Here is an 18920-nt window from a genome sequence, read left to right as displayed (position 1 = left end):
CACGGACCGACGCATTACTATCGCATAAGCTCTTCTGGTCTCTGACCAGTAGAGCTAAAAATTAAAGAAAAGTTCATATTTGTGTAAAACCACCCTCTAAAATATTTCATGATTTTTTAAAGTCACTTTTTTTTAGTTCTCATAATATGCTATCTTTTTCACTCTAGTTAGCTCTACTGGTCAGAGACCAGAAGAGCTTATGCGATAGTAATGCGTCCTGTCACATTTTGTCCGGCGTCCGTCTGTCCGTCTGTCTGTCTGTCTGTAAACAATTTTACAAAGTGCTACTCCTCCTACAGTTTTGGTCCAATTTCAATATAACTTGGCACACAAGTATACTACACTAAGATACATAATTCTGTGTATCGGTTTTTGATTTCGATGAACGTTGTTGCCATGGTTACTAAAAATAGAAATTTCTGTGAAATGCTTTCAAAATGCTACTCCTCCTACAGTTTTGGTCCGATTTCTATATAACTTGGCACACAAGTAGACTACACTAAGATACATAGAATCTGTGCATTGGTTTTTGATTTCGATGAACGTTGTTGCCATGGTTACTAAAAATAGAAATTTCTGTGAAATGCTTTCAAAATGCTACTCCTCCTACAGTTTTGGTTTGATTTCTATATAACTTGGCATACAAGTAGATTACACTAAGATACATAATTCTGTGCATCGGTTTCTGATTTCGATGAACGATGTTGCCGTGGTTACTAAAAATAGAAATTTCTGTGAAATTTTTTTCAAAATGCTACTCCTCCTACAGTTTTGGTCCAATTTCTATATAACTTGGCACAGAAGTAGAATACACAATGATACATAATTCTGTGCATGGTTTTCTGATTTCGATGAACGGTGTTGCCGTGGTTACTAAAAATAGAAATTTTTGTGAAATTTTTTCAAAATGCTACTCCTCCTACAGTTTTGGTTCGATTTCAATATAACTTGGCACACAAGTAGACTATTATAGGATACATAATTCTATGCATCGGTTTCTGATTTTGATGAACGGTGTTGCCGTGGTTACTAAAAATAGAAATTTTTGTGAAATTTTTTCAAAATGCTACTCCTCCTACAGTTTTGGTTCGATTTCAGTATAACTTGGCACACAAGTAGACTATTATAGGATACATAATTCTATGCATCGGTTTCTGATTTCGATGAATGGTGTTGCCATGGTTACTAAAAATAAAATTTCTGTGAAATTCTTACAAAATGCTACTCCTCCTACAATTTTGGTCTGATTTCAATATAACTTGGCACACAAGTAGACTACACTAAGATTCATAATTCTGTGCATCGTTTTTAGCTTTACTGGTCAGAGACCAGAAGAGCTTATGCAATAGTAATGCGTCCGTCATTCGTCCGTCTGTCTGTAAACAATTTTTCAAAACGCTACTCATCCTACAATTTTAGTCTGATTTCAATATAACTTGGCACACAAGTAGACTACACTAAGATACATAAAATAGTGCATCGATTTTTGATTTCGATGAACGGTGATGCCATGGTTCCTAAAAATAGAATTTTATGAGAAATTCCTTTAAAACGCTACTCCTTCTACAGTTTTGGTCTGATTTCAATATTACTTGGCACACAAGAAGACTACACTAAGATACATAAAATAGTGCATCGATTTTTGATTTCGATGAACGGTGATGCCATGGTTCCTAAAAATAGAATTTTATGAGAAATTCCTTTAAAACGCTACTCCTTCTACAGTTTTGGTCTGATTTCAATATTACTTGGCACACAAGTAGACTATACTAAGATACATAAAACAGTGCATCGGTTTTTGATTTCGATGAACGATGTTGCCATGGTTACTAAAAATAGAATTTTCTGTGAAATTCCTTTAAAACGCTACTCCTTCTACAGTTTTAGTCTCATTTCAATATCACTTGGCACACAAATAGACTACACTAAGATGCATAACATAGTGCATAGGTTTTTGATTTCAATGAATGACGTTGCTGTGGTTACTAAAAATAGAATTTTCTGGGAAATTCCTTTAAAACGCTACTCCTTCTACAGTTTTGGTCTGATTTCAATATAACTTGGCACACAAGAAGACTACACTAAGATACATAATTCTGTGCATTGCTTTTTGATTTCGATGAACGTTGTTGCCATGGTTACTAAAAATAGAAATTTCTGTGAAATGCTTTCAAAATGCTACTCCTTCTACAGTTTTGGTCTGATTTCAGTATAACTTATCACACAAGTGGACTACACTAAGATACATATATATAGTACAAACCAGTAGAGCTACAGTCTCGACAGAGACTTCTGGTATTCACAATGGAACTTTAAATCAATTTTTGATTTCAATATTAATTTTTTATTCCCTTCAAAATTCTCAAGCAAGTTTCTTTTTCTTCAAAAATTATCAGTAATAATAATAATTATTTACTTATTTATTATAGTCATAAGTGACTTGTGTAATAAAATATAAAATTATAATTCACATCAAGTATATATAAAGACTGAAACTTAATTAACATCCGGCCGGCCCCTTGGGTCTATATTAGTCACCTGCATTTAGATCATACATTTTCCTCATAATTATGTATGTACAATGTGTAATTGACTAATTTACTTAGCTCCTAAGAATAATATATAGGAGAATGATTGTCCATCGCAGTAAGTAATTCTAATAAGAAATTCATTTATAAATGTTACTTTTCCTTTTTGTATAGGCTTTTACCGCAAACTTTGCAAGCTTCCTTGCGTAATTAGCTGCCAAAATTTTTGTTCACTACTATCCATATACAGTTAGAAATTCATCCGAGTCTATGAAATCACCAAAGAAGATTCGCCAAATTTCTGTGTAAAATGGATGGTCTAATTCAGCTACTCTGACATCACAGAACTATGAGAACTGACTTATTCTCTCTTCTGGTCGTTCACCTGCAATGCAGCGTCCTGTCTCTAATTGCAAAGGTATATATTTACTGAGCAAAATTCTTTTAAAAATCATTTTCTAAAAATAGCAAATCCATGAGTTGTCATGGGATATTTTGGATATATATAATGTCTTTCCATTAAGATGAGTATAAACATAATAAACACAATTAAATTCCACCATTTCCCATGAGTCAAAGACATGTTCTAATACTTGATATCGCAATTACTTAACTTAGTCTCAAGGAGGTAGGCCCAATGTGCTATTCAATACAATGCAAGATCTCTCTTTGTAGCATTTATAAGGACAGATCAGTAAAAAAAAAATCCTGGTGGAGCATACCTCGTCTCTAATTGCAAACCAGCCTGCCAAATTTTTGACTGGAGCAAGGTGGGGGTCACATTTTTAACGACATTTTTAATTAAGCGGACTCCCGTTTCATTGAAAATCGTCACATTTTTAAGCACATAAAATTTCCAAACTGTCCTTATTTGACAATCTACTATTTGGATATATATAAACATCGTGATTTCCATTAAGTTCGAATCATTTGAACATGTAAAAATGTCACAAAATTTAATTCCACCATTTCCCCCGCAAAAGAGCGGTGAAGTCAATAGACACTCATTGGTTCTATATATGGAGTCATTGGAATACATCCTTAATTTAGCTAGTCCAGTTTTTAGTAAACAAGCTATAATCCATATCGAGTTTGGTGATATGGTCATTGTCCATTGCAAGAATTCTGTTCCAGTATCAAACCAAATTCATCCAGCATTGAAAGTAGCTAGGAATCCAACCAATATCTCTGTATAGAGCAATTCTGGGCGCAAAGTGATGCTCTCCCAAAATATATCAAATTTCATGGTTTTGGATTTTTTCAAAGGTCTGGAATTTTTTGTATCCCCATACTCCCGACGCATAATCCAGAACGGGAACTACACAGCAGTAATATATAGAACTGCTCATAAGCTTTATTCCAAAATCTTTATTGGTATGTTTTTTGGAGATTATCTTCCCAAAAGCTCTTCCTCCAGCCTTTGAAAGAATTTCTGCATTCTCTGTGAAGTTTCAGCTGTAACTGAACGTTACACCTAAGTATTTGTATTGGTCAACTATCACCAATCTATTTTTGCCAATAACAAATTCAAATGTTGTCCATTTTGATCTCACTTTCCTGAAATGAAGGCACTTTGATTTATCAGTGTTGTTCAATACTCTCCATCTCCTGCACCACTGATGAAGCATACACTGGAGATCTTCTGGACTTTTGGCCAAAAAGGCGATATCATCCACATAAAGTCATACAGACATTTCCCTTTCAGGCAGGTCTATTCCAAGGTCAAGATCATTGATTTCCTTCAAGAGATCGTTTATAAACATTGAGAAAAGTGTTGATGATAGATGATCTCCCTGCTTTACGCCTGTTTTACAGTAGAGCCACAGTGTAAGTTTTCCGTTCAATCAAATACAGGCTTCTGAGGACTGGTATATATATACACTGGATTAAATTATAAATTTTACCATCCACACCATGTAACAAGAGTTTGTATAACATCATGTTTCTGTCTATAAAGTCAAAACACTTCTTCAAAACAATAAACACTACAAATAGTGATTGACTATTTCTAATTACAATGTTTAGAGTGAAAATATCATCCTCACATGATCTTTGTCTCCGAAAACCATCTTGCTCATATGAAATAACTTCATGGTTTTCAAGAAAGTTCATTAAAGCACAATACAGTTTACTAATACACAATAGTAAACTAATCCCTGTGTAGTTCATGATGCCAGGTAGCCAGGCATCACGATGTGAGAAGAGATCTTTAATGATAGGACTGTAATGGTTTGGGCTGTGGATATCGGCCTAGATAGCTCAGTTGGTAGAGCACCTGACTGGAGATACAGGGGTCCTGGGTTCGATTCCCGTTCCAACCATACATTTTCACCTTTCCTGTTACAGGACTGTGGGACATATAACACTATAGCTGAGGATGATTCCACATGTCCAAGTTTCATCTTTCCATGCCCAGTAAATTTTTAAAATATGCCATCGGAAGAGGGTGTGGCCCTTCATTTGAACAAATATTGAATCCCCTTCACCCAAGGATACATGTACTCTGTGCATGGCAAGTTTGTTTCAGATTGGCCCAGTGGTTCTCCAGAAGAAGTTGAAAATGTTACAGAAGTTTACAGACAGACGCACAGACAGACAGACAGAGGGACGCCGGCCGGACAAAATGCTATCAGAAAAGCTCACTTGATCGAACCTTTGGTTTAGGAGTCAGGTTAGCTAAAAATACATCCCCCCTTTCATCTGGCAACCAAAATTGTTTCTTACGGGCCTGAAGATCACTAGCTTTTAACAATTACATTCCACACATCTCCGTACTTAAAACATTGATGGATGAGTAAACAATAAGTTTTAAAAAAGTTTGCATTGTACATTCGTTTACCATGTTTACCTTTTTTTGCTTTTACTTTATTTACCCGCCACGACTGCATGCCTGCAAATCACCTACCGATCCCGATGTAAAATATTTAGCAGACGTCTTGTAACGTACGTGCACGTCGCGCATAGGGGGTTATTGTAACACTAAAAGACGGGCGCTTGTAAATTTTTATTCGTTTCGGTTGCACGAATTTTCAGACCAATTTGCACACCTTCTATAACGTCCACTCCTGTGATGGAGTCATGCAAATCTTATTCATAATTTTCTAATTTCTTGCCGATTCATACTGTTTGTAAAAATGGTAGCATTCCGTATAATATGCCGTGAATTTCATTTTGACAAGTAGGCCTAACAGGAACTTTGGAATGTTTGGTAAATAATTGCTACTGTGTAGCGAATTTTGGCAGGTAAAATTAAAATTATATTTTAATTTTAAATGTTTGTTATGCGATATATATCAAATATTATGAATTTTTTTTTACAAGTTAGCAAAGAAATAAGAAATGTTTTTTAAATGATTTTTAAGAAATACACAAATCACTTTATTCAAAAAGTTAATAGCAAGTATTTGCAGTAAAGCATGGAGAGATTTTTATATACATGTAGTGAATTTGAATCAGTATCATGATGATGTGTCACCATTTTTTTTAAAATTTGTTTATAAGGCAACACAAGTATGCAAAAAAGTATGGTATTTTTACAAAGGTCCTTATATCATAAATCTAAGCTCTAGGCCTATATATTCTTTTTTAAAGTATTGTTACAGAAAATCCTATTTTTACATAAAGATTTATATCAAGAAATACTATCTACTGTATTTCTATCCCCCCTTTTTTTCCAATCAAATATTTTTTTGCTAAATTATGTGGTAGCTGCAATTTGCTTTTTATTTATAGCTTCCTGGTCTGTCAAAAAATAATTTTTGATAATTAATTAATAATTACTTAATGTTTCAGAGAACTATAAATTTCTAATATGAAAATACTGAATTTATTTTTGAGAGGTTTGTAGTTCCCTATAAAAATAAAATGGCAAAAAAAAAATAATGAATTATTTCTTGCGTAATCTTTAATTAAATGTTAAAAACAAAAAAATGAAATATGAACAAAGTAAACTAGAAAGAATAGTAATTTTATGCTTTTAAAAAAAATATATTGTTTCTATTTTTTCAGTATAAAACTTTAATGCTGGGGCTTTCCGGACCTCTCTCTCTCATCTATGCATTAAAACATATCTTATTTGTAAAAACAAAGAGATATAAATGTTAGATCTGCAGTTGTACAAGATTTCGTTTACTTATACATTACCATATATTTAATACCCCCAACATATTTTATTTCCAAGAAAAGATTAATTTTACATTTCATTGCCAGTTGCCATACGCGGGCATTACTAGTGTTTCACAAACACATCTTGTTTACTGTTGTTATGTAGACCTTCATAATTCACATTTGCATACATCACATCGACAAGATCTCTCCTTGGGTATGGTCATTTTTACCTTGAGTTTGACCCACTTTGAAAATCTTAAACCATAGCTATAACTTTCATATTCGAAGATCTACATATATTGTGAAATACGAAAGCCCTAGCACCACATGTTCAAAATTTATGGCCAATTTAAGGATAAGTTTTTGAAAGCTAGGTCAAATTCCACGGTCAAGGTCTAAGGGACAATTTAAGTTGTTGGTTTCTGAAGAAAGGTCTTGTCATTAAGATTTCATATCATGTGAAGTGTGAAAGCCCTTGCCCCAACCATTCAAAAGTTATGGCCAAAGTTTTTTTTTTTTTTTTTAAAGTATGGTAGGTCAAACTCCAAGGACAAAGGGTCAAAGTTCTTGGTATCCAATGAAAGGTCTTGTGACTCTTGTCACTAGAACCCTTGGCCCTGTGGCCACGAATTTCACAATTTTGGTAGAAGACTCAATGTAGACTCAATGTTTATTATATTAATGCCAGCGGTTTGACTGCTTGATTTCCAGGAGTAATGAAGAAATTTTTAAAGACTGCACTAATTGTAGTGGTTTTGGCCCCACTCCTCAGGTCCCATATGCGACAAGGACCATGAAATTCACAAAATTTGTTTCCCTTGACTCATAGATGTCATATGCTAAAACTGGCTGAAATTGGTTCAGCGGTTTAAGAGAAGATGCTGAAAATATTCAAATTCACAGAACCAAAAAAAAAATTACAACAAGTAACTGGAAAATAATAATGAATGCATGAATACTGAATTTCAAATATAAATAAACGGTCACCCTTTGAAATGACTCAGGTAACCTTAAATCATGGAATACATTTTTAAAGTTTGATTAATTTGAGAAAAGGAACTTTATTAAATTAATTGATTCATTAAAACACCCAATCAATTATCTTTTCCAATGTTTTTATGTAACAGTCTTCCTGTACAAATATTTTCATATTTTCAATGACTTTCGATCTAAAATTCTTTTTGGTAGGTACAAACCAGTGTTGGATAAAAGTATTCAAGTAGGCCATGAAATATGTTCAAATAATATTTTATTTCATTTAGGAAATATGAACATTTAATGCTTCAATATTCTTAGCTTTCCTTTCAGATATTTTTTTTTAAATAAAAATCATATATTATCATTCACATTTGATCAAGATTTGGTAATGATTTTCCCGTAAGTAGTTTCATGGATTGAAGAGGGGTTTAATTTGAAAGCTTGCACATGTAACAGGTATGTTTTGATTTTTTGAAATACCTTTTTTTATGTCCTTTTCATTCATGTCTTTTACATTAAATTCAAACGTAACAATATATGAATTACTGATAAAAATTTCATCACGTAATATGCCGTTTTTTTTGACATGTAACAGGAACTTTGGAATGTGTGGTAAATAATTGCTACTATGTAGCGAATTTTGGCAGGTAAAATTCAAATTATATTAAATGAAATGTGCGCATCAAGAATTTGACAAGTAGCAAGGAAATAAGAAATGTTTGGTAAATGATTTTTAAGAAGTACACAAATGTTTCTTCAAAAAGTTAATAGCAAGTATTTGCAGTTGGAGAGATTGCTATATACATGTAGTGAATTTGAGGTCTCGTCGGTTGTGTCACTACAACACAAGTATGCAAAGTATGATATTTTCGGGACTTATATCATAAATCTAAGCTCTAGGCCTATATATTCTTTTTCAAAGTATTGTTACAGAAAATCTTGTTTTTGCAATATGTAAATAAAGATTTATATCAATGGTTTTTATTTTATGTTTTTTCCAAATATTTTTTTGCTAGTTATATATTTCTTTTATATATTTTTTTTTCGGAGAGCTACAAATCTGCAGCTACAGCGTCGTGCCATAAGTATTCGCGGAAAAATGGCGGACGTGATTTGAGAGTTATCGCGCTTGCAACATAAAAGTCACCCAAATACAACAAAAACAAAACAAACTTACCTTTAGTACTTTGTTAAATGTCCCTTGGATCGTATACATGCCATGATGCGTTTTGGGATGGATTTATAAAGGTTTTGAATATACTGTGAAATTCTGCCAAGTGTGCAAAATAACAGCGAACAGCTGATTTAATATTCCACTGTCATTTTATCTGTATTTTAATATGCCAACAGTTTTCAATGATATTAATGTCCGGACTCTGGGCTGGCCACACCATACCTCGAATATTATTTGCACGTTTATATTCCTCTACAACACGGGCTCTATGTACCGGCGCATTGTCGTCTTGAAAAACGTCGTGCCAAAAGTATTCGCGGAAAAATGGCGGCCGTCGTAAAACGTTCACGCTTCGCGTTTTTTCAAATCGTCCTAAATCATTATGCAATCGCTTTTTTATATTTTGATATACCCCAAAACCGCGTAAGGTCATTTTGATGTCATGTTTGACGTCTGCTAAAGTTAGACTGCCGAATATTACGGACTGTAAACAAGATGGGTAGAAAATCAAAAGAACTGTCACTAGAGGTAAAACAGCTGATTATAGATTTGAAAGAAAGCCCTAGCACCACATGTTCAAAATTTATGGCCAATTTAAGGATAAGTTTTTGAAAGCTAGGTCAAATTCCACGGTCAAGGTCTAAGGGACAATTTAAGTTGTTGGTTTCTGAAGAAAGGTCTTGTCATCAAGATTTCATATCATGTGAAGTATGAAAGCCCTTACCCCAACCATTCAACAGTTATGGCAAAGTTTATTTTTTTTTAAAGTATGGTAGGTCAAACTCCAAGGACAAATGGTCAAAGTTCTTGGTATCCAATGAAAGGTCTTGTCACTAGAACCCTTGGCCCTGTGGCCCCGAATTTCACAATTTTGGTAGAAGACTCTATGTAGACTCAATGTTTATTATATTAATGCCAGCAGTTTGACTGCTTGATTTCCAGGAGTAAAGAAGAAATTATTAAAAATTGCACTAATTTTAGTGGTTTTGGCCCCACTCCTCAGGTCCCATGCGACAAGGACCATGAAATTCATAACATTTGTGTCCCTTGACTCATAGATGCCATATGCTAAAACTGGCTGAAATTGGTTCAGCGGTTTAAGAGAAGATGCTGAAAATATTCAAATTCACACGACTCACGACGGACGAAGACAGATAGCTATCGGTCACCTGAATGACTCAGGTGACCTTAACATAGAATACACCTCTAAAGTTTGATTAATTTGAGAGCAGGAAGTAAGAAAATATTGATTCATTATATCTATCTTTTCCATGTATCAGTCTTCCTGTACTATCATGACTTGATCTGGCTGTGTACGGTCCTGTCCAGAGGAGCGCCTTCCTCCCCCGGAAACCCAGGCAAATACACTCATTGAACATAAGAAGATGAGCCAGATTACTTCTATAATCAGTCACATGTTGCCAAGCTTTGGGTCCGTAAGTAGTTTCATGGATTGAAGAGGGGTTTAAGGTCAGACGAGACGTTCCTCAATATCTGTTTTGTATATCTTCGTAATGTTTGAAAAATATTCAAAATTTCAATAACATTCTGATTTTTTAAACCCGTTTCTAAATGTTTTTAAAAGATCCAAACACTTAAACATTTGAAATTGCAAAAAAAAAATTTCCCCAAAAGGATTATATAAGAAAAACTACCCCTGGTATCTTGCAGAAATGCCTGGTAAGGTACTTCAATTTTTTGTAAGTAAACATGTTTAAGTAGCAATACTTCAATGACAAACTCTTGGAAAATTTTATCTATTATTAAGGAACGTCTCGTCTGGCCTTAATTTGAGAGTTTGCACATGTAACAGGTATGTTTTGATTTTTGAAATACCTTTTTTTTTCCTTTTACATGTCTTTCACTAAATTCAAAAGTAACAATATATGAGTTACTGATAAAAATTTCATCACGTCCCGTTTTACATGTCAATTGTAGTTAAAGAATGAAGAGTTTTTATGAAGGATGGGTTTTGGTGTTTCTGGTATTTCTGTGCACAATCTGGAGAACTCCAGCCTACCCAGGTACCTGTCTCACTGAATGTATATGAACTTATCGAAGGAATGATAAATAAAAATACCTCTAGCCTTGGTTTGAAGACAGTGAATGAGATCTGACAAGTACAGTAAACGTCACCTCAATGATTTCTTTTCCAACTTTTCAAAAATACTCTTTAATGATACAATGATTTTTAGTTTATGTTCCTTTAGTTATATATTTCATTTATATATTTTTAAGAAACTCTGTATAAAGATCAGATGAGTAAAGTGCGCCTTCCCTGCCAGTCCCAGATCACAAAGGTAATTGTATTTGTAGAAGTTTTGGTTGGATTTCTTTCCACTGTATAGTATACAGTTATAAAGTATATCATTGAGGGAGTTAGCAAGATTTCAGTTCCCCAGGACCAGGACTATTTCCCGAGGCTCAGCCGAGGGAAATAGACCTGCATCGTCGAAGGGAACTGGAATCTTGCTAACTCCTTCAATGATATACAGTATCATTTTATTTACCGTTTTATTATACCGATACAAAAGTAAAAAAAAAAAAAGTAGAGAATTTCGAGAGAGGGGCAATTTGCTTTTAGAGCGGGGATTACCTCACTTGACTAACTCACGGGGATTAGTCCATTAATTAACATATTTACCGATAAAAAAGTGAAATCTAGAAATTACAGAAAACCGTGAAGTACTTCCAGAGCAGGGATTAGATCATACGGCTAACGCACGGGGATTAGTCCATTCCGGTGATTTCAAAGGAAGTACTCACATTTTACTACCTACTTTTTATGTAGGAAAAAATCAGTAGAGGTATAATAACATCTTTTAACGTGCACTCCAAACTTCCTACATTCCCACAACATGTGCAAGGCTATAAAATCCGTTTCCCCCGGAAATAGGCAAATACAGTGGTACATAGTATACAAAACTTTAAGATGGATTAATACTACAACTTTGAATGAAATTTCTTTTTAAAAATGTATTTTATGATCACATATAGAACAAGTGGGAAAGACTGGTAGACAAAGGGGCAGACAGACGGACGGAGAGACTCAGGTTACCTGACATGCATGGTTGCCTTTTAAACGATGACCAGGAACTTTGAAATTTATGTCATATTAGGTAATTGTTCGCCAAATTTGAATGGATTTTATGCATTTTTTCCCCCAAAAGACTTACATTTTAGGAAAAGCGTGTACGTATTTAGACTCTCGTTACATTCAGTGAATCGGAAAATGATAAGCGATGTCCTGAAATTGTACAATAAGATTTCGACATTTCATTTTCACCGTGAGAACCAAACAGATTTCAAAACTGTTGTTTTTATACCCTGCTCAAAGGGGTGAAGGATGTTTTGTGGCGCTAAATTGAGTCTCAGGGAAACCGTCGAGCCTTGAGCAACTCCGGTCCAACAGATTGACTATTTCTCTCTACCCCAGACAACAACTGTATACTGTTTTACTCTCGTGTGTCTGTCTGTGTGTAGCTGATGTCTATCCGTCACAGTTTTATCAGCAGCTACTCTTGGCAGATGCTTGGAATTTTAACACACTCTTTGTCTTGGCATGACATGGTGGGAATTCACTTTTGTACAAATCCGATGTCAGCTTCCTGCTATACATGCGTCTGTCCTTACCAAATTTCAATCACAGTTTTCTCAGCAACTAATTAAGACAGATGCTTATAAATGTTAGCACACTGTCCCTTTAGGAACTTACAGACTTCTTTATAATTTAATTTTTCTTTTACAACCGTAGTTCTCCGAGCTCCTATTACATTTTTCACAGAATCTCTATCATATTTTTGAAGAAGTCGAGATATTTCCTGTAGATGTACATGCCTTAAGGTTTAGGAATTTTGAGTTTTACCATGCATGAATGTGATAGATTTTTTTTTCTGTAGATTATAGAATTTTTATATAGCTTAATTCTTCCTTTTGCTCAAAATATTTAGAGGCAAACACATAAGCGCGGGTAATATTCTGTCATATTACATCCATTTTTTCTCTTTTTGTGTTATATATATTTTTAATATTTTTAAATTTTTTGTGCAGGAGCCAGTTACAGTCATATGGAAAAAGACACCTGGTAGTAAAATACTTTTCTTTAACGAAAGAAGTCACACTAATGATGATAAATATTCACTGGGTAGAAAATATCGAGACGATTGGACCCTGGTGATAGACACGCTTCTGAAGAGGCATGAGGGGGACTACGTGTGTCTGCAGATTTCTCGTGGTGTAAGAACCACCCTCAAGGAGTACACACTCCGCCTGAATGGTACGAATTTAACCATGGCATTTTTATTTAAAGTATGAAGTCATACAAATCTGGAAAAGACACAGGAAAAAACATACATATATTATACACTGTATAATATTTTTTGTTCCATTGTAGACTCGGGACAAAAGTTTACTGCATGCCATATTACCGGGTATTGTTACTCCCCTTGCAGGGATGTAGCATTGTTTTTTTAAGGGGGTGGGGGCAACCAGGGAAAAAATCAACTCACCTGCAAAATCCTGATCAAAAAAAACTTGACCAACGACCCCCACCCCAATGCTACGTGCCCGTCATGTGCTGTGAATACAAACAAGAGGTCCATGGGCCACAACACTCACCTGAGTAACTTTAAGTCTGCTGTTCACCAGATCCCTCCCCCTTGTAATACCAATTGTGGCCCCATCCTAACCCCCCACCCCCACTCCCGAGGTAATTATTTGAATTTAGAACCTACACTACCGCAAGTTGCTTCCACATTAGCTTCAGTCTTTCTGTTCCAGTGGTTCTTGAGAAGAGAAAATTTTTAAACATTTTTCCTAAATATTTCAAATAAAAATTGAATTCCCTATCATGGCCCTACCCTACACTGTAGGGGTATTGATTTTAACAATTTAGAATCTACACTACCCTAATTAAGATGCTTATACATAATTTTCAGCTTTTCTGGCTCAGTGGTTCGTGAGAAGATTTTTGGATGACCCCATCCTTTACTGTCTTTTTTGGTTATCTCCCATTTTAAGGTTGTTTGGTCCTTCCTTTTGACAATTTAAATTTGATTTAAATTTTAATGTTGGAATATTATTAACAGTGGTGTAGCATCGTTTTTGAAAGTGGGGGGCCAGCCAGAGAAAAAAAAAATTTGCTGAGCCCCTGATTAAAATGTGACTTTAAAACTTTTAAATACAGGTCCACCTCAAATACCACCAAGTACACCTTGGTCAATAAAAAGATCGGTAAAAGAGGGTGACACAGTGGATTTGTGGTGTAACGTGTCGAGCCCAACAAAGCCTTACATCCACTGGTTCACACAAGAAAGTGGACAATTATATCGTATGTATTTTAAAATCCTTATCTGCAAAAAATTCTAACGGAGAAACTTTTCAGAAGAGAAACTCCCAAATTCATGCAATATTTTCTTTTTCCATCTGTGCATATTCCGAGTGACTTATAGATGAACATTAAATCACTCTGAGACAATAACTGAAATTGAAATTAAGATTTTCTTTAAACACATAACTATTCAGGGAAAGTTTACGTTTAAAATTTTGAAATGTTGGAAAGAAATTACATTTGCGTTTATAAAGACGGGCCGTTTTATTTCAGCGATCCATGTCAGCGGTCCACTTCTACAAATCCGTAACATATCCAGATTCTGTGCCACAAAACATGTCTGCCTCGCCGAGAACGAATACTCAGAGAGTCCCATTAATATGACGTTTGATACTGAAGTGAAATGTAAGATTACTTAAATATTCTTTGTAATATATGATTATGGATAAATTACCTCCCTTTTTTCGAACATAACATTTTGGTTGTAAGGATTTTCGACTTTGGACAAACAATTTTTTTTTGACTCATAAAAGTTTTTGAGATAATTTTTCTCCCCCTCCCCCACAGATGTCCTCAGATTTCACTGAAAACGGATATATTAATTGGGATTTTCCAATTCTGTCTGTCATTCTGTTTTTGTGTTACAGTAACACTTTTATGTCTGGGTGATATCGCAAAAATCCTTTGAGCTTTTGTTATGAAGTTTTATTTACAACTTCCTATAGCCTACAAAGACCCTACTGTTTTTAAGGTCAAAATGTCAAAGGTCAGGGATATGAATTTAAAAATAGCAAATACATGTATCATTTTCATGATGATAACTACTAGTATCGTGTTCTTTGGGGATTCATCATATCAACTCTCCATGACCTAAAACGACCACCGATTTTAAGGCCAAAGGTAACGGTAAAATTTTATATATGTTTGTTGTTAACGTCCCTTCGAAAATTTTTACTGATATTAAGACACCACTATTCCGTGGAGGGCTGCAAATTTAGACCAGCACCTACTGCAACACCTTGTTTTATACCTTTTCGTTTATATTTTTTCAGAAAGGTTAACTTTTAATAGTAAAATAAAGTATTACAAATAATTTTAAAAATTTTCTGTCTTTCCATTTTTGCATCATTTACTTTCCTACCATATTAGCGACAAATACCTAGTACACAAATTCTGACATCCATTTTTTTTTTTTGTTGCTTATACAGTCGATGTTGCAGTTAAAACAAAATTTATTCAGTACTAAAACATAAACTGGATGCTTTCATTTAAAATTTAAGTGTATCGACAAATTTTCTATAGATCTACATGTATTTTACTTTGAATAATGATTTATATGGGGCAACACTGAATCAAAATCGGTGATGATGATGATCAAGCGTGGAAATTTTAGGCATAAATGCCTTCATCACGCAAGCTAATCGCTTATTCACACCATGAAACAAAAAAAAAGACGGTTAATTATTCCTTAATTGACAACATTACTGTGAATTTTGGATTCCTGTGTTTCCATCCTGGTTGCACACAAAGCTGTATTTTGGTTTTTTTTTTTTTTTTTTTTTTTTTTTGCAGTTTGAATATATTTTATACAAATATGTCAAAAGGATTGGACACATTTTTAAGTCCTCTCCCATACATAAAATCTGAATAGCCATACAACATTTACAAAGTTTTACAATAATATATACATGTACATGTACATAGAAAAACAAAAACAATTTTATGAATGAGGAAACAATATCAATAATTATCAATAATGGTAATAATAAACACAGTGTTGATATTGTAAAAATATATTAATTTCAATAGAGATAATACAGTTTAGTGTTAATTAAAACGATCTCAGACTGATTCCTGAATAAATTTTTGAACAATACCAAATATTTTTTCATTTTCCTGCGAAGTTAAGGAATTTTGCAGTGAAATGTGTTATGCTGGTTCTGAAATATCTATTTTAAATTATTTCTTATGAATTCTATCAACAAAATGTGACAAATATGGTCAATATATTCTGAAAATCCGGGAAAAAAATTGAGCCAATTTTACGTAAAATTGACATTTTTTTTTTTTAGTAATATCTGAAAATTTACATTTTATTCCCCAACTTTTAATGTTTTTTTCTTAATATTCAAGATAAATTTGACCTATTTGCTTACAATCAGAAAAAGTTTAAGACTTTAAGATAGTTTTCTTGCTTATTAAATTTTCAATGCCAGAAAAATCACTTTTTATTAGTGCAGAAAGGTCAAATAATTGATTATGGGAAGGAATTTGAAACTTTTTCTTAGTCAGAATTTTTAGGTGTCTTTTTTTGAACAAACTTAGAGTTCATTTTGTTTCATGCTTTAATTGGATAAATATATTGGAGGGAAAACGTCAACATTTAATTTTTAATTAAGACACAAATTTCAGTGCAAAGAAGGTCATATTAAATGTACTGTAGCGCCAAAAGAAGCATATTGACCCCATTTTTTGATCTGAATTTTAATTAAGCTATGTATGTATAAACTAAAAATATACTTGGCAAAAAAAGTTTAAGACTTTAAAATATCAGATCGAACGTCGTTAATTGTAAATTCAGTCGTATGTTTACTCTTTACTGAGTGCTACTGGAGATTCTAAAAAAAAACACTGAGAACACAATCAAACAATGGCTAATATATGTCAAGGACAGGGATGGGAAAAGGAAGAAACGGATAGAGAAGAAAAGAAGGGAGGAGGAGAAGTTATGGGCAGGGTTAAAGTTGTTCTTCTTCTCTTCTTCCATACGAGTTTAAATTCTAACTAGAGCGTTGTACTCGGGCTGTTGTTGAGGACAGGCAGGCAAGGAGACACAGACAGACGGACGGACGGACGGACGGGGGAAAAACCTTCTTTCTGACATCCATATTTGTTGCTTGTACAGTAGTGTGTCATCCTTTTTATATATATAAAAAAAAGACACCAAGAAGACTTTGAATAACACCAAAGCTGATTTGAGTCAAGGTTGACGTTATAATTTCTGTCTGTGTAATTTTAAAGGTCTTCCATCTTTTTTCCTTAAGCAGGGGGGAGGGGAAGGAGCACAAAGTCTCAGAAATTACATGTAGCTTGTTTAATTTAAAAGTTGAATTTACATCATGTGTATATTCATATATTTCTTTTCCAGTTGCGGCGCAGATACTTTTATATGATGCAAGACCCATCAAAAAAGATTTACGATCGACTACACTCTTCAGAAAAAGTGATGTCGAAGTGATATTACGATGTGACGTCATGGCATCGCCTGACATTGAGATATTCTGGAAGTTCCGAAAATGTAATAATTCTGAACTCCAAGAACTTGCATCCTACACATCAGGAAAGGGGATCTCAAAGACAAATATCACGGAAAATATTTATAGATTCAAAATTAATCATGTCCCAGAGAAGAGCGTGACAATGTTTGATATAATTTTTACAACGAGTCAGAACTTGACCTTCTCTACTTATGTATGTGAGGCGGAGAGCGATAAATTCCCGAGCGAGAAGAAGAGCATCGCTGTTGTGCAGCGACGATAGATCGAACTTCATCTAACGGAGATTCCAGAAAATGAGATGAGCCCTGTCGTTGAGAATAGACTCGAACTTCATAAATGCACTATCTTATTAATTTAATGTAATTACATTAAGTGTAATTACATGCACACGAGGTTGTACATTAAATGTTGACCATTGTTGGAAATAAAAGAAAAAAGTTTGTGTTGAAAGTTTATTTTGTTGCAAATGCATGCCCTTAATTGCACTTATCCTTTCATTCGGACGATATCTCAAAAAGCTTATTAAGCTTTTGCAGTGAAGCTACATATCAATACTTTCTTTGACCATAAGAAGACTTCTATTGATTTTGAGGTCAAAGGGTCAAGGTTATATATTTATGCATTCTCTCAGAGTGAAACACTTTCGTTTCCAGGCGATGTGTCATAATGCCATTGAGCTTTTGAAATGACATTTTGTATCACAGCTCCGTATGGCGAAGAGAAAAGCCGTATTGATTTTGTGATGAAAAGGTCAAAGTTCATGATCATATATTCATACTTTCTCTCTTTCTGTAACACTTTCGTTTCCGGCAATATTTTTTAAAAGTTTGGGAGCTTTTGCAAATAAAAAATAAAATTTTATATCTGTACCCCTTAAAGAATAAAGAAGATCCCTTATGAATTTAATGGCAAATAGTCAAAGGTCAAGAATCTCACTTTGCTAGTAACATTTTCTTGATGATAACTTGAATTTCTTTGAGTTTTCTCAAAAGAAATCGGGCTTAGCTTTGTCTTCATTCACTTTTTTAATCAAGTGCAAACTAGGTTTACACCACCAATGAACAACCAGTACATGTATACAGGACATGCGTTGGTAAATACACTGAAAATTCAATATTTAAGGAATAACTGTCTTATTTTTTGATTTCATGATGTGATCAATCGATTGGCTTGCGTGATAATTTGCATAAACGCCGAAGGCGTTTATGCATAAAATTTTCACGCAAGCCAAACGATTGATCATCGTCATGAAATTGAAAAATCTGACAGTTATTCCTTCTAGCTGTTTGTTCCGCCCTGCACGTGTTTTTTTTTTTTTTTTTTTTTTTTTTTTTGAACCGCGCCAATACATTGATGGGGAAATAAAATACATTTACAATTTGTAATTTTATCTCGGACAAAGACATTGGAAATGTAAATATTTGGCTGCAAACTGTCGACATGGAAAAAATTAAGAATTTTTTTTCTGTATTTGCGTACTTGATGGAAGGTGGGTTACAGTGAATGGTGGCTAATAATATAGTCTA

At 34.0% G+C, this 18920-nt stretch overlaps 2 protein-coding genes across 4 annotated transcripts in view; one reads left to right on the top strand and one right to left on the bottom strand.

The window, feature by feature from the left end:
- The window catches only part of LOC134266067 (long-chain-fatty-acid--CoA ligase ACSBG2-like), a 43387-nt gene extending 37991 nt beyond the window's left edge, over positions 1-5396 (bottom strand). The window contains exon 1 of one of the 3 annotated variants that reach the window (XM_062748299.1): positions 5377-5396. The gene's annotated coding sequence lies outside the window, so the exon portion shown is untranslated. The remainder of the gene's footprint in view (positions 1-5376) is intronic. The other 2 variants (XM_062748304.1, XM_062748298.1) reach the window with 2 other exon arrangements.
- Positions 5397-8050: 2654 nt separating this feature from the next.
- On the top strand, positions 8051-17836 carry LOC134266068 (immunoglobulin superfamily member 10-like). Its single transcript, XM_062748305.1, has 7 exons — positions 8051-8069; positions 10752-10811; positions 11026-11087; positions 12838-13063; positions 13973-14116; positions 14390-14521; positions 17265-17836. The coding sequence occupies exons 3-7, from the start codon at positions 11046-11048 to the stop codon at positions 17654-17656; spliced, it is 936 nt and encodes a 311-aa protein (XP_062604289.1). The 5' UTR covers positions 8051-8069; positions 10752-10811; positions 11026-11045; the 3' UTR covers positions 17657-17836.
- The last annotated feature ends 1084 nt before the right edge of the window (positions 17837-18920 follow it).

This window comes from Saccostrea cucullata, unplaced genomic scaffold, assembly GCF_032062105.1.
Source record: "Saccostrea cucullata isolate Sc308-1 unplaced genomic scaffold, CSIRO_AGI_Scuc_v1 ctg256, whole genome shotgun sequence".
NCBI classification, from domain to species: Eukaryota; Metazoa; Mollusca; class Bivalvia; order Ostreida; family Ostreidae; genus Saccostrea; species Saccostrea cuccullata.
The sequence above is the reverse complement of the archived record's forward strand: the minus strand, read 5'-3'. Positions and strand labels throughout refer to the sequence as shown.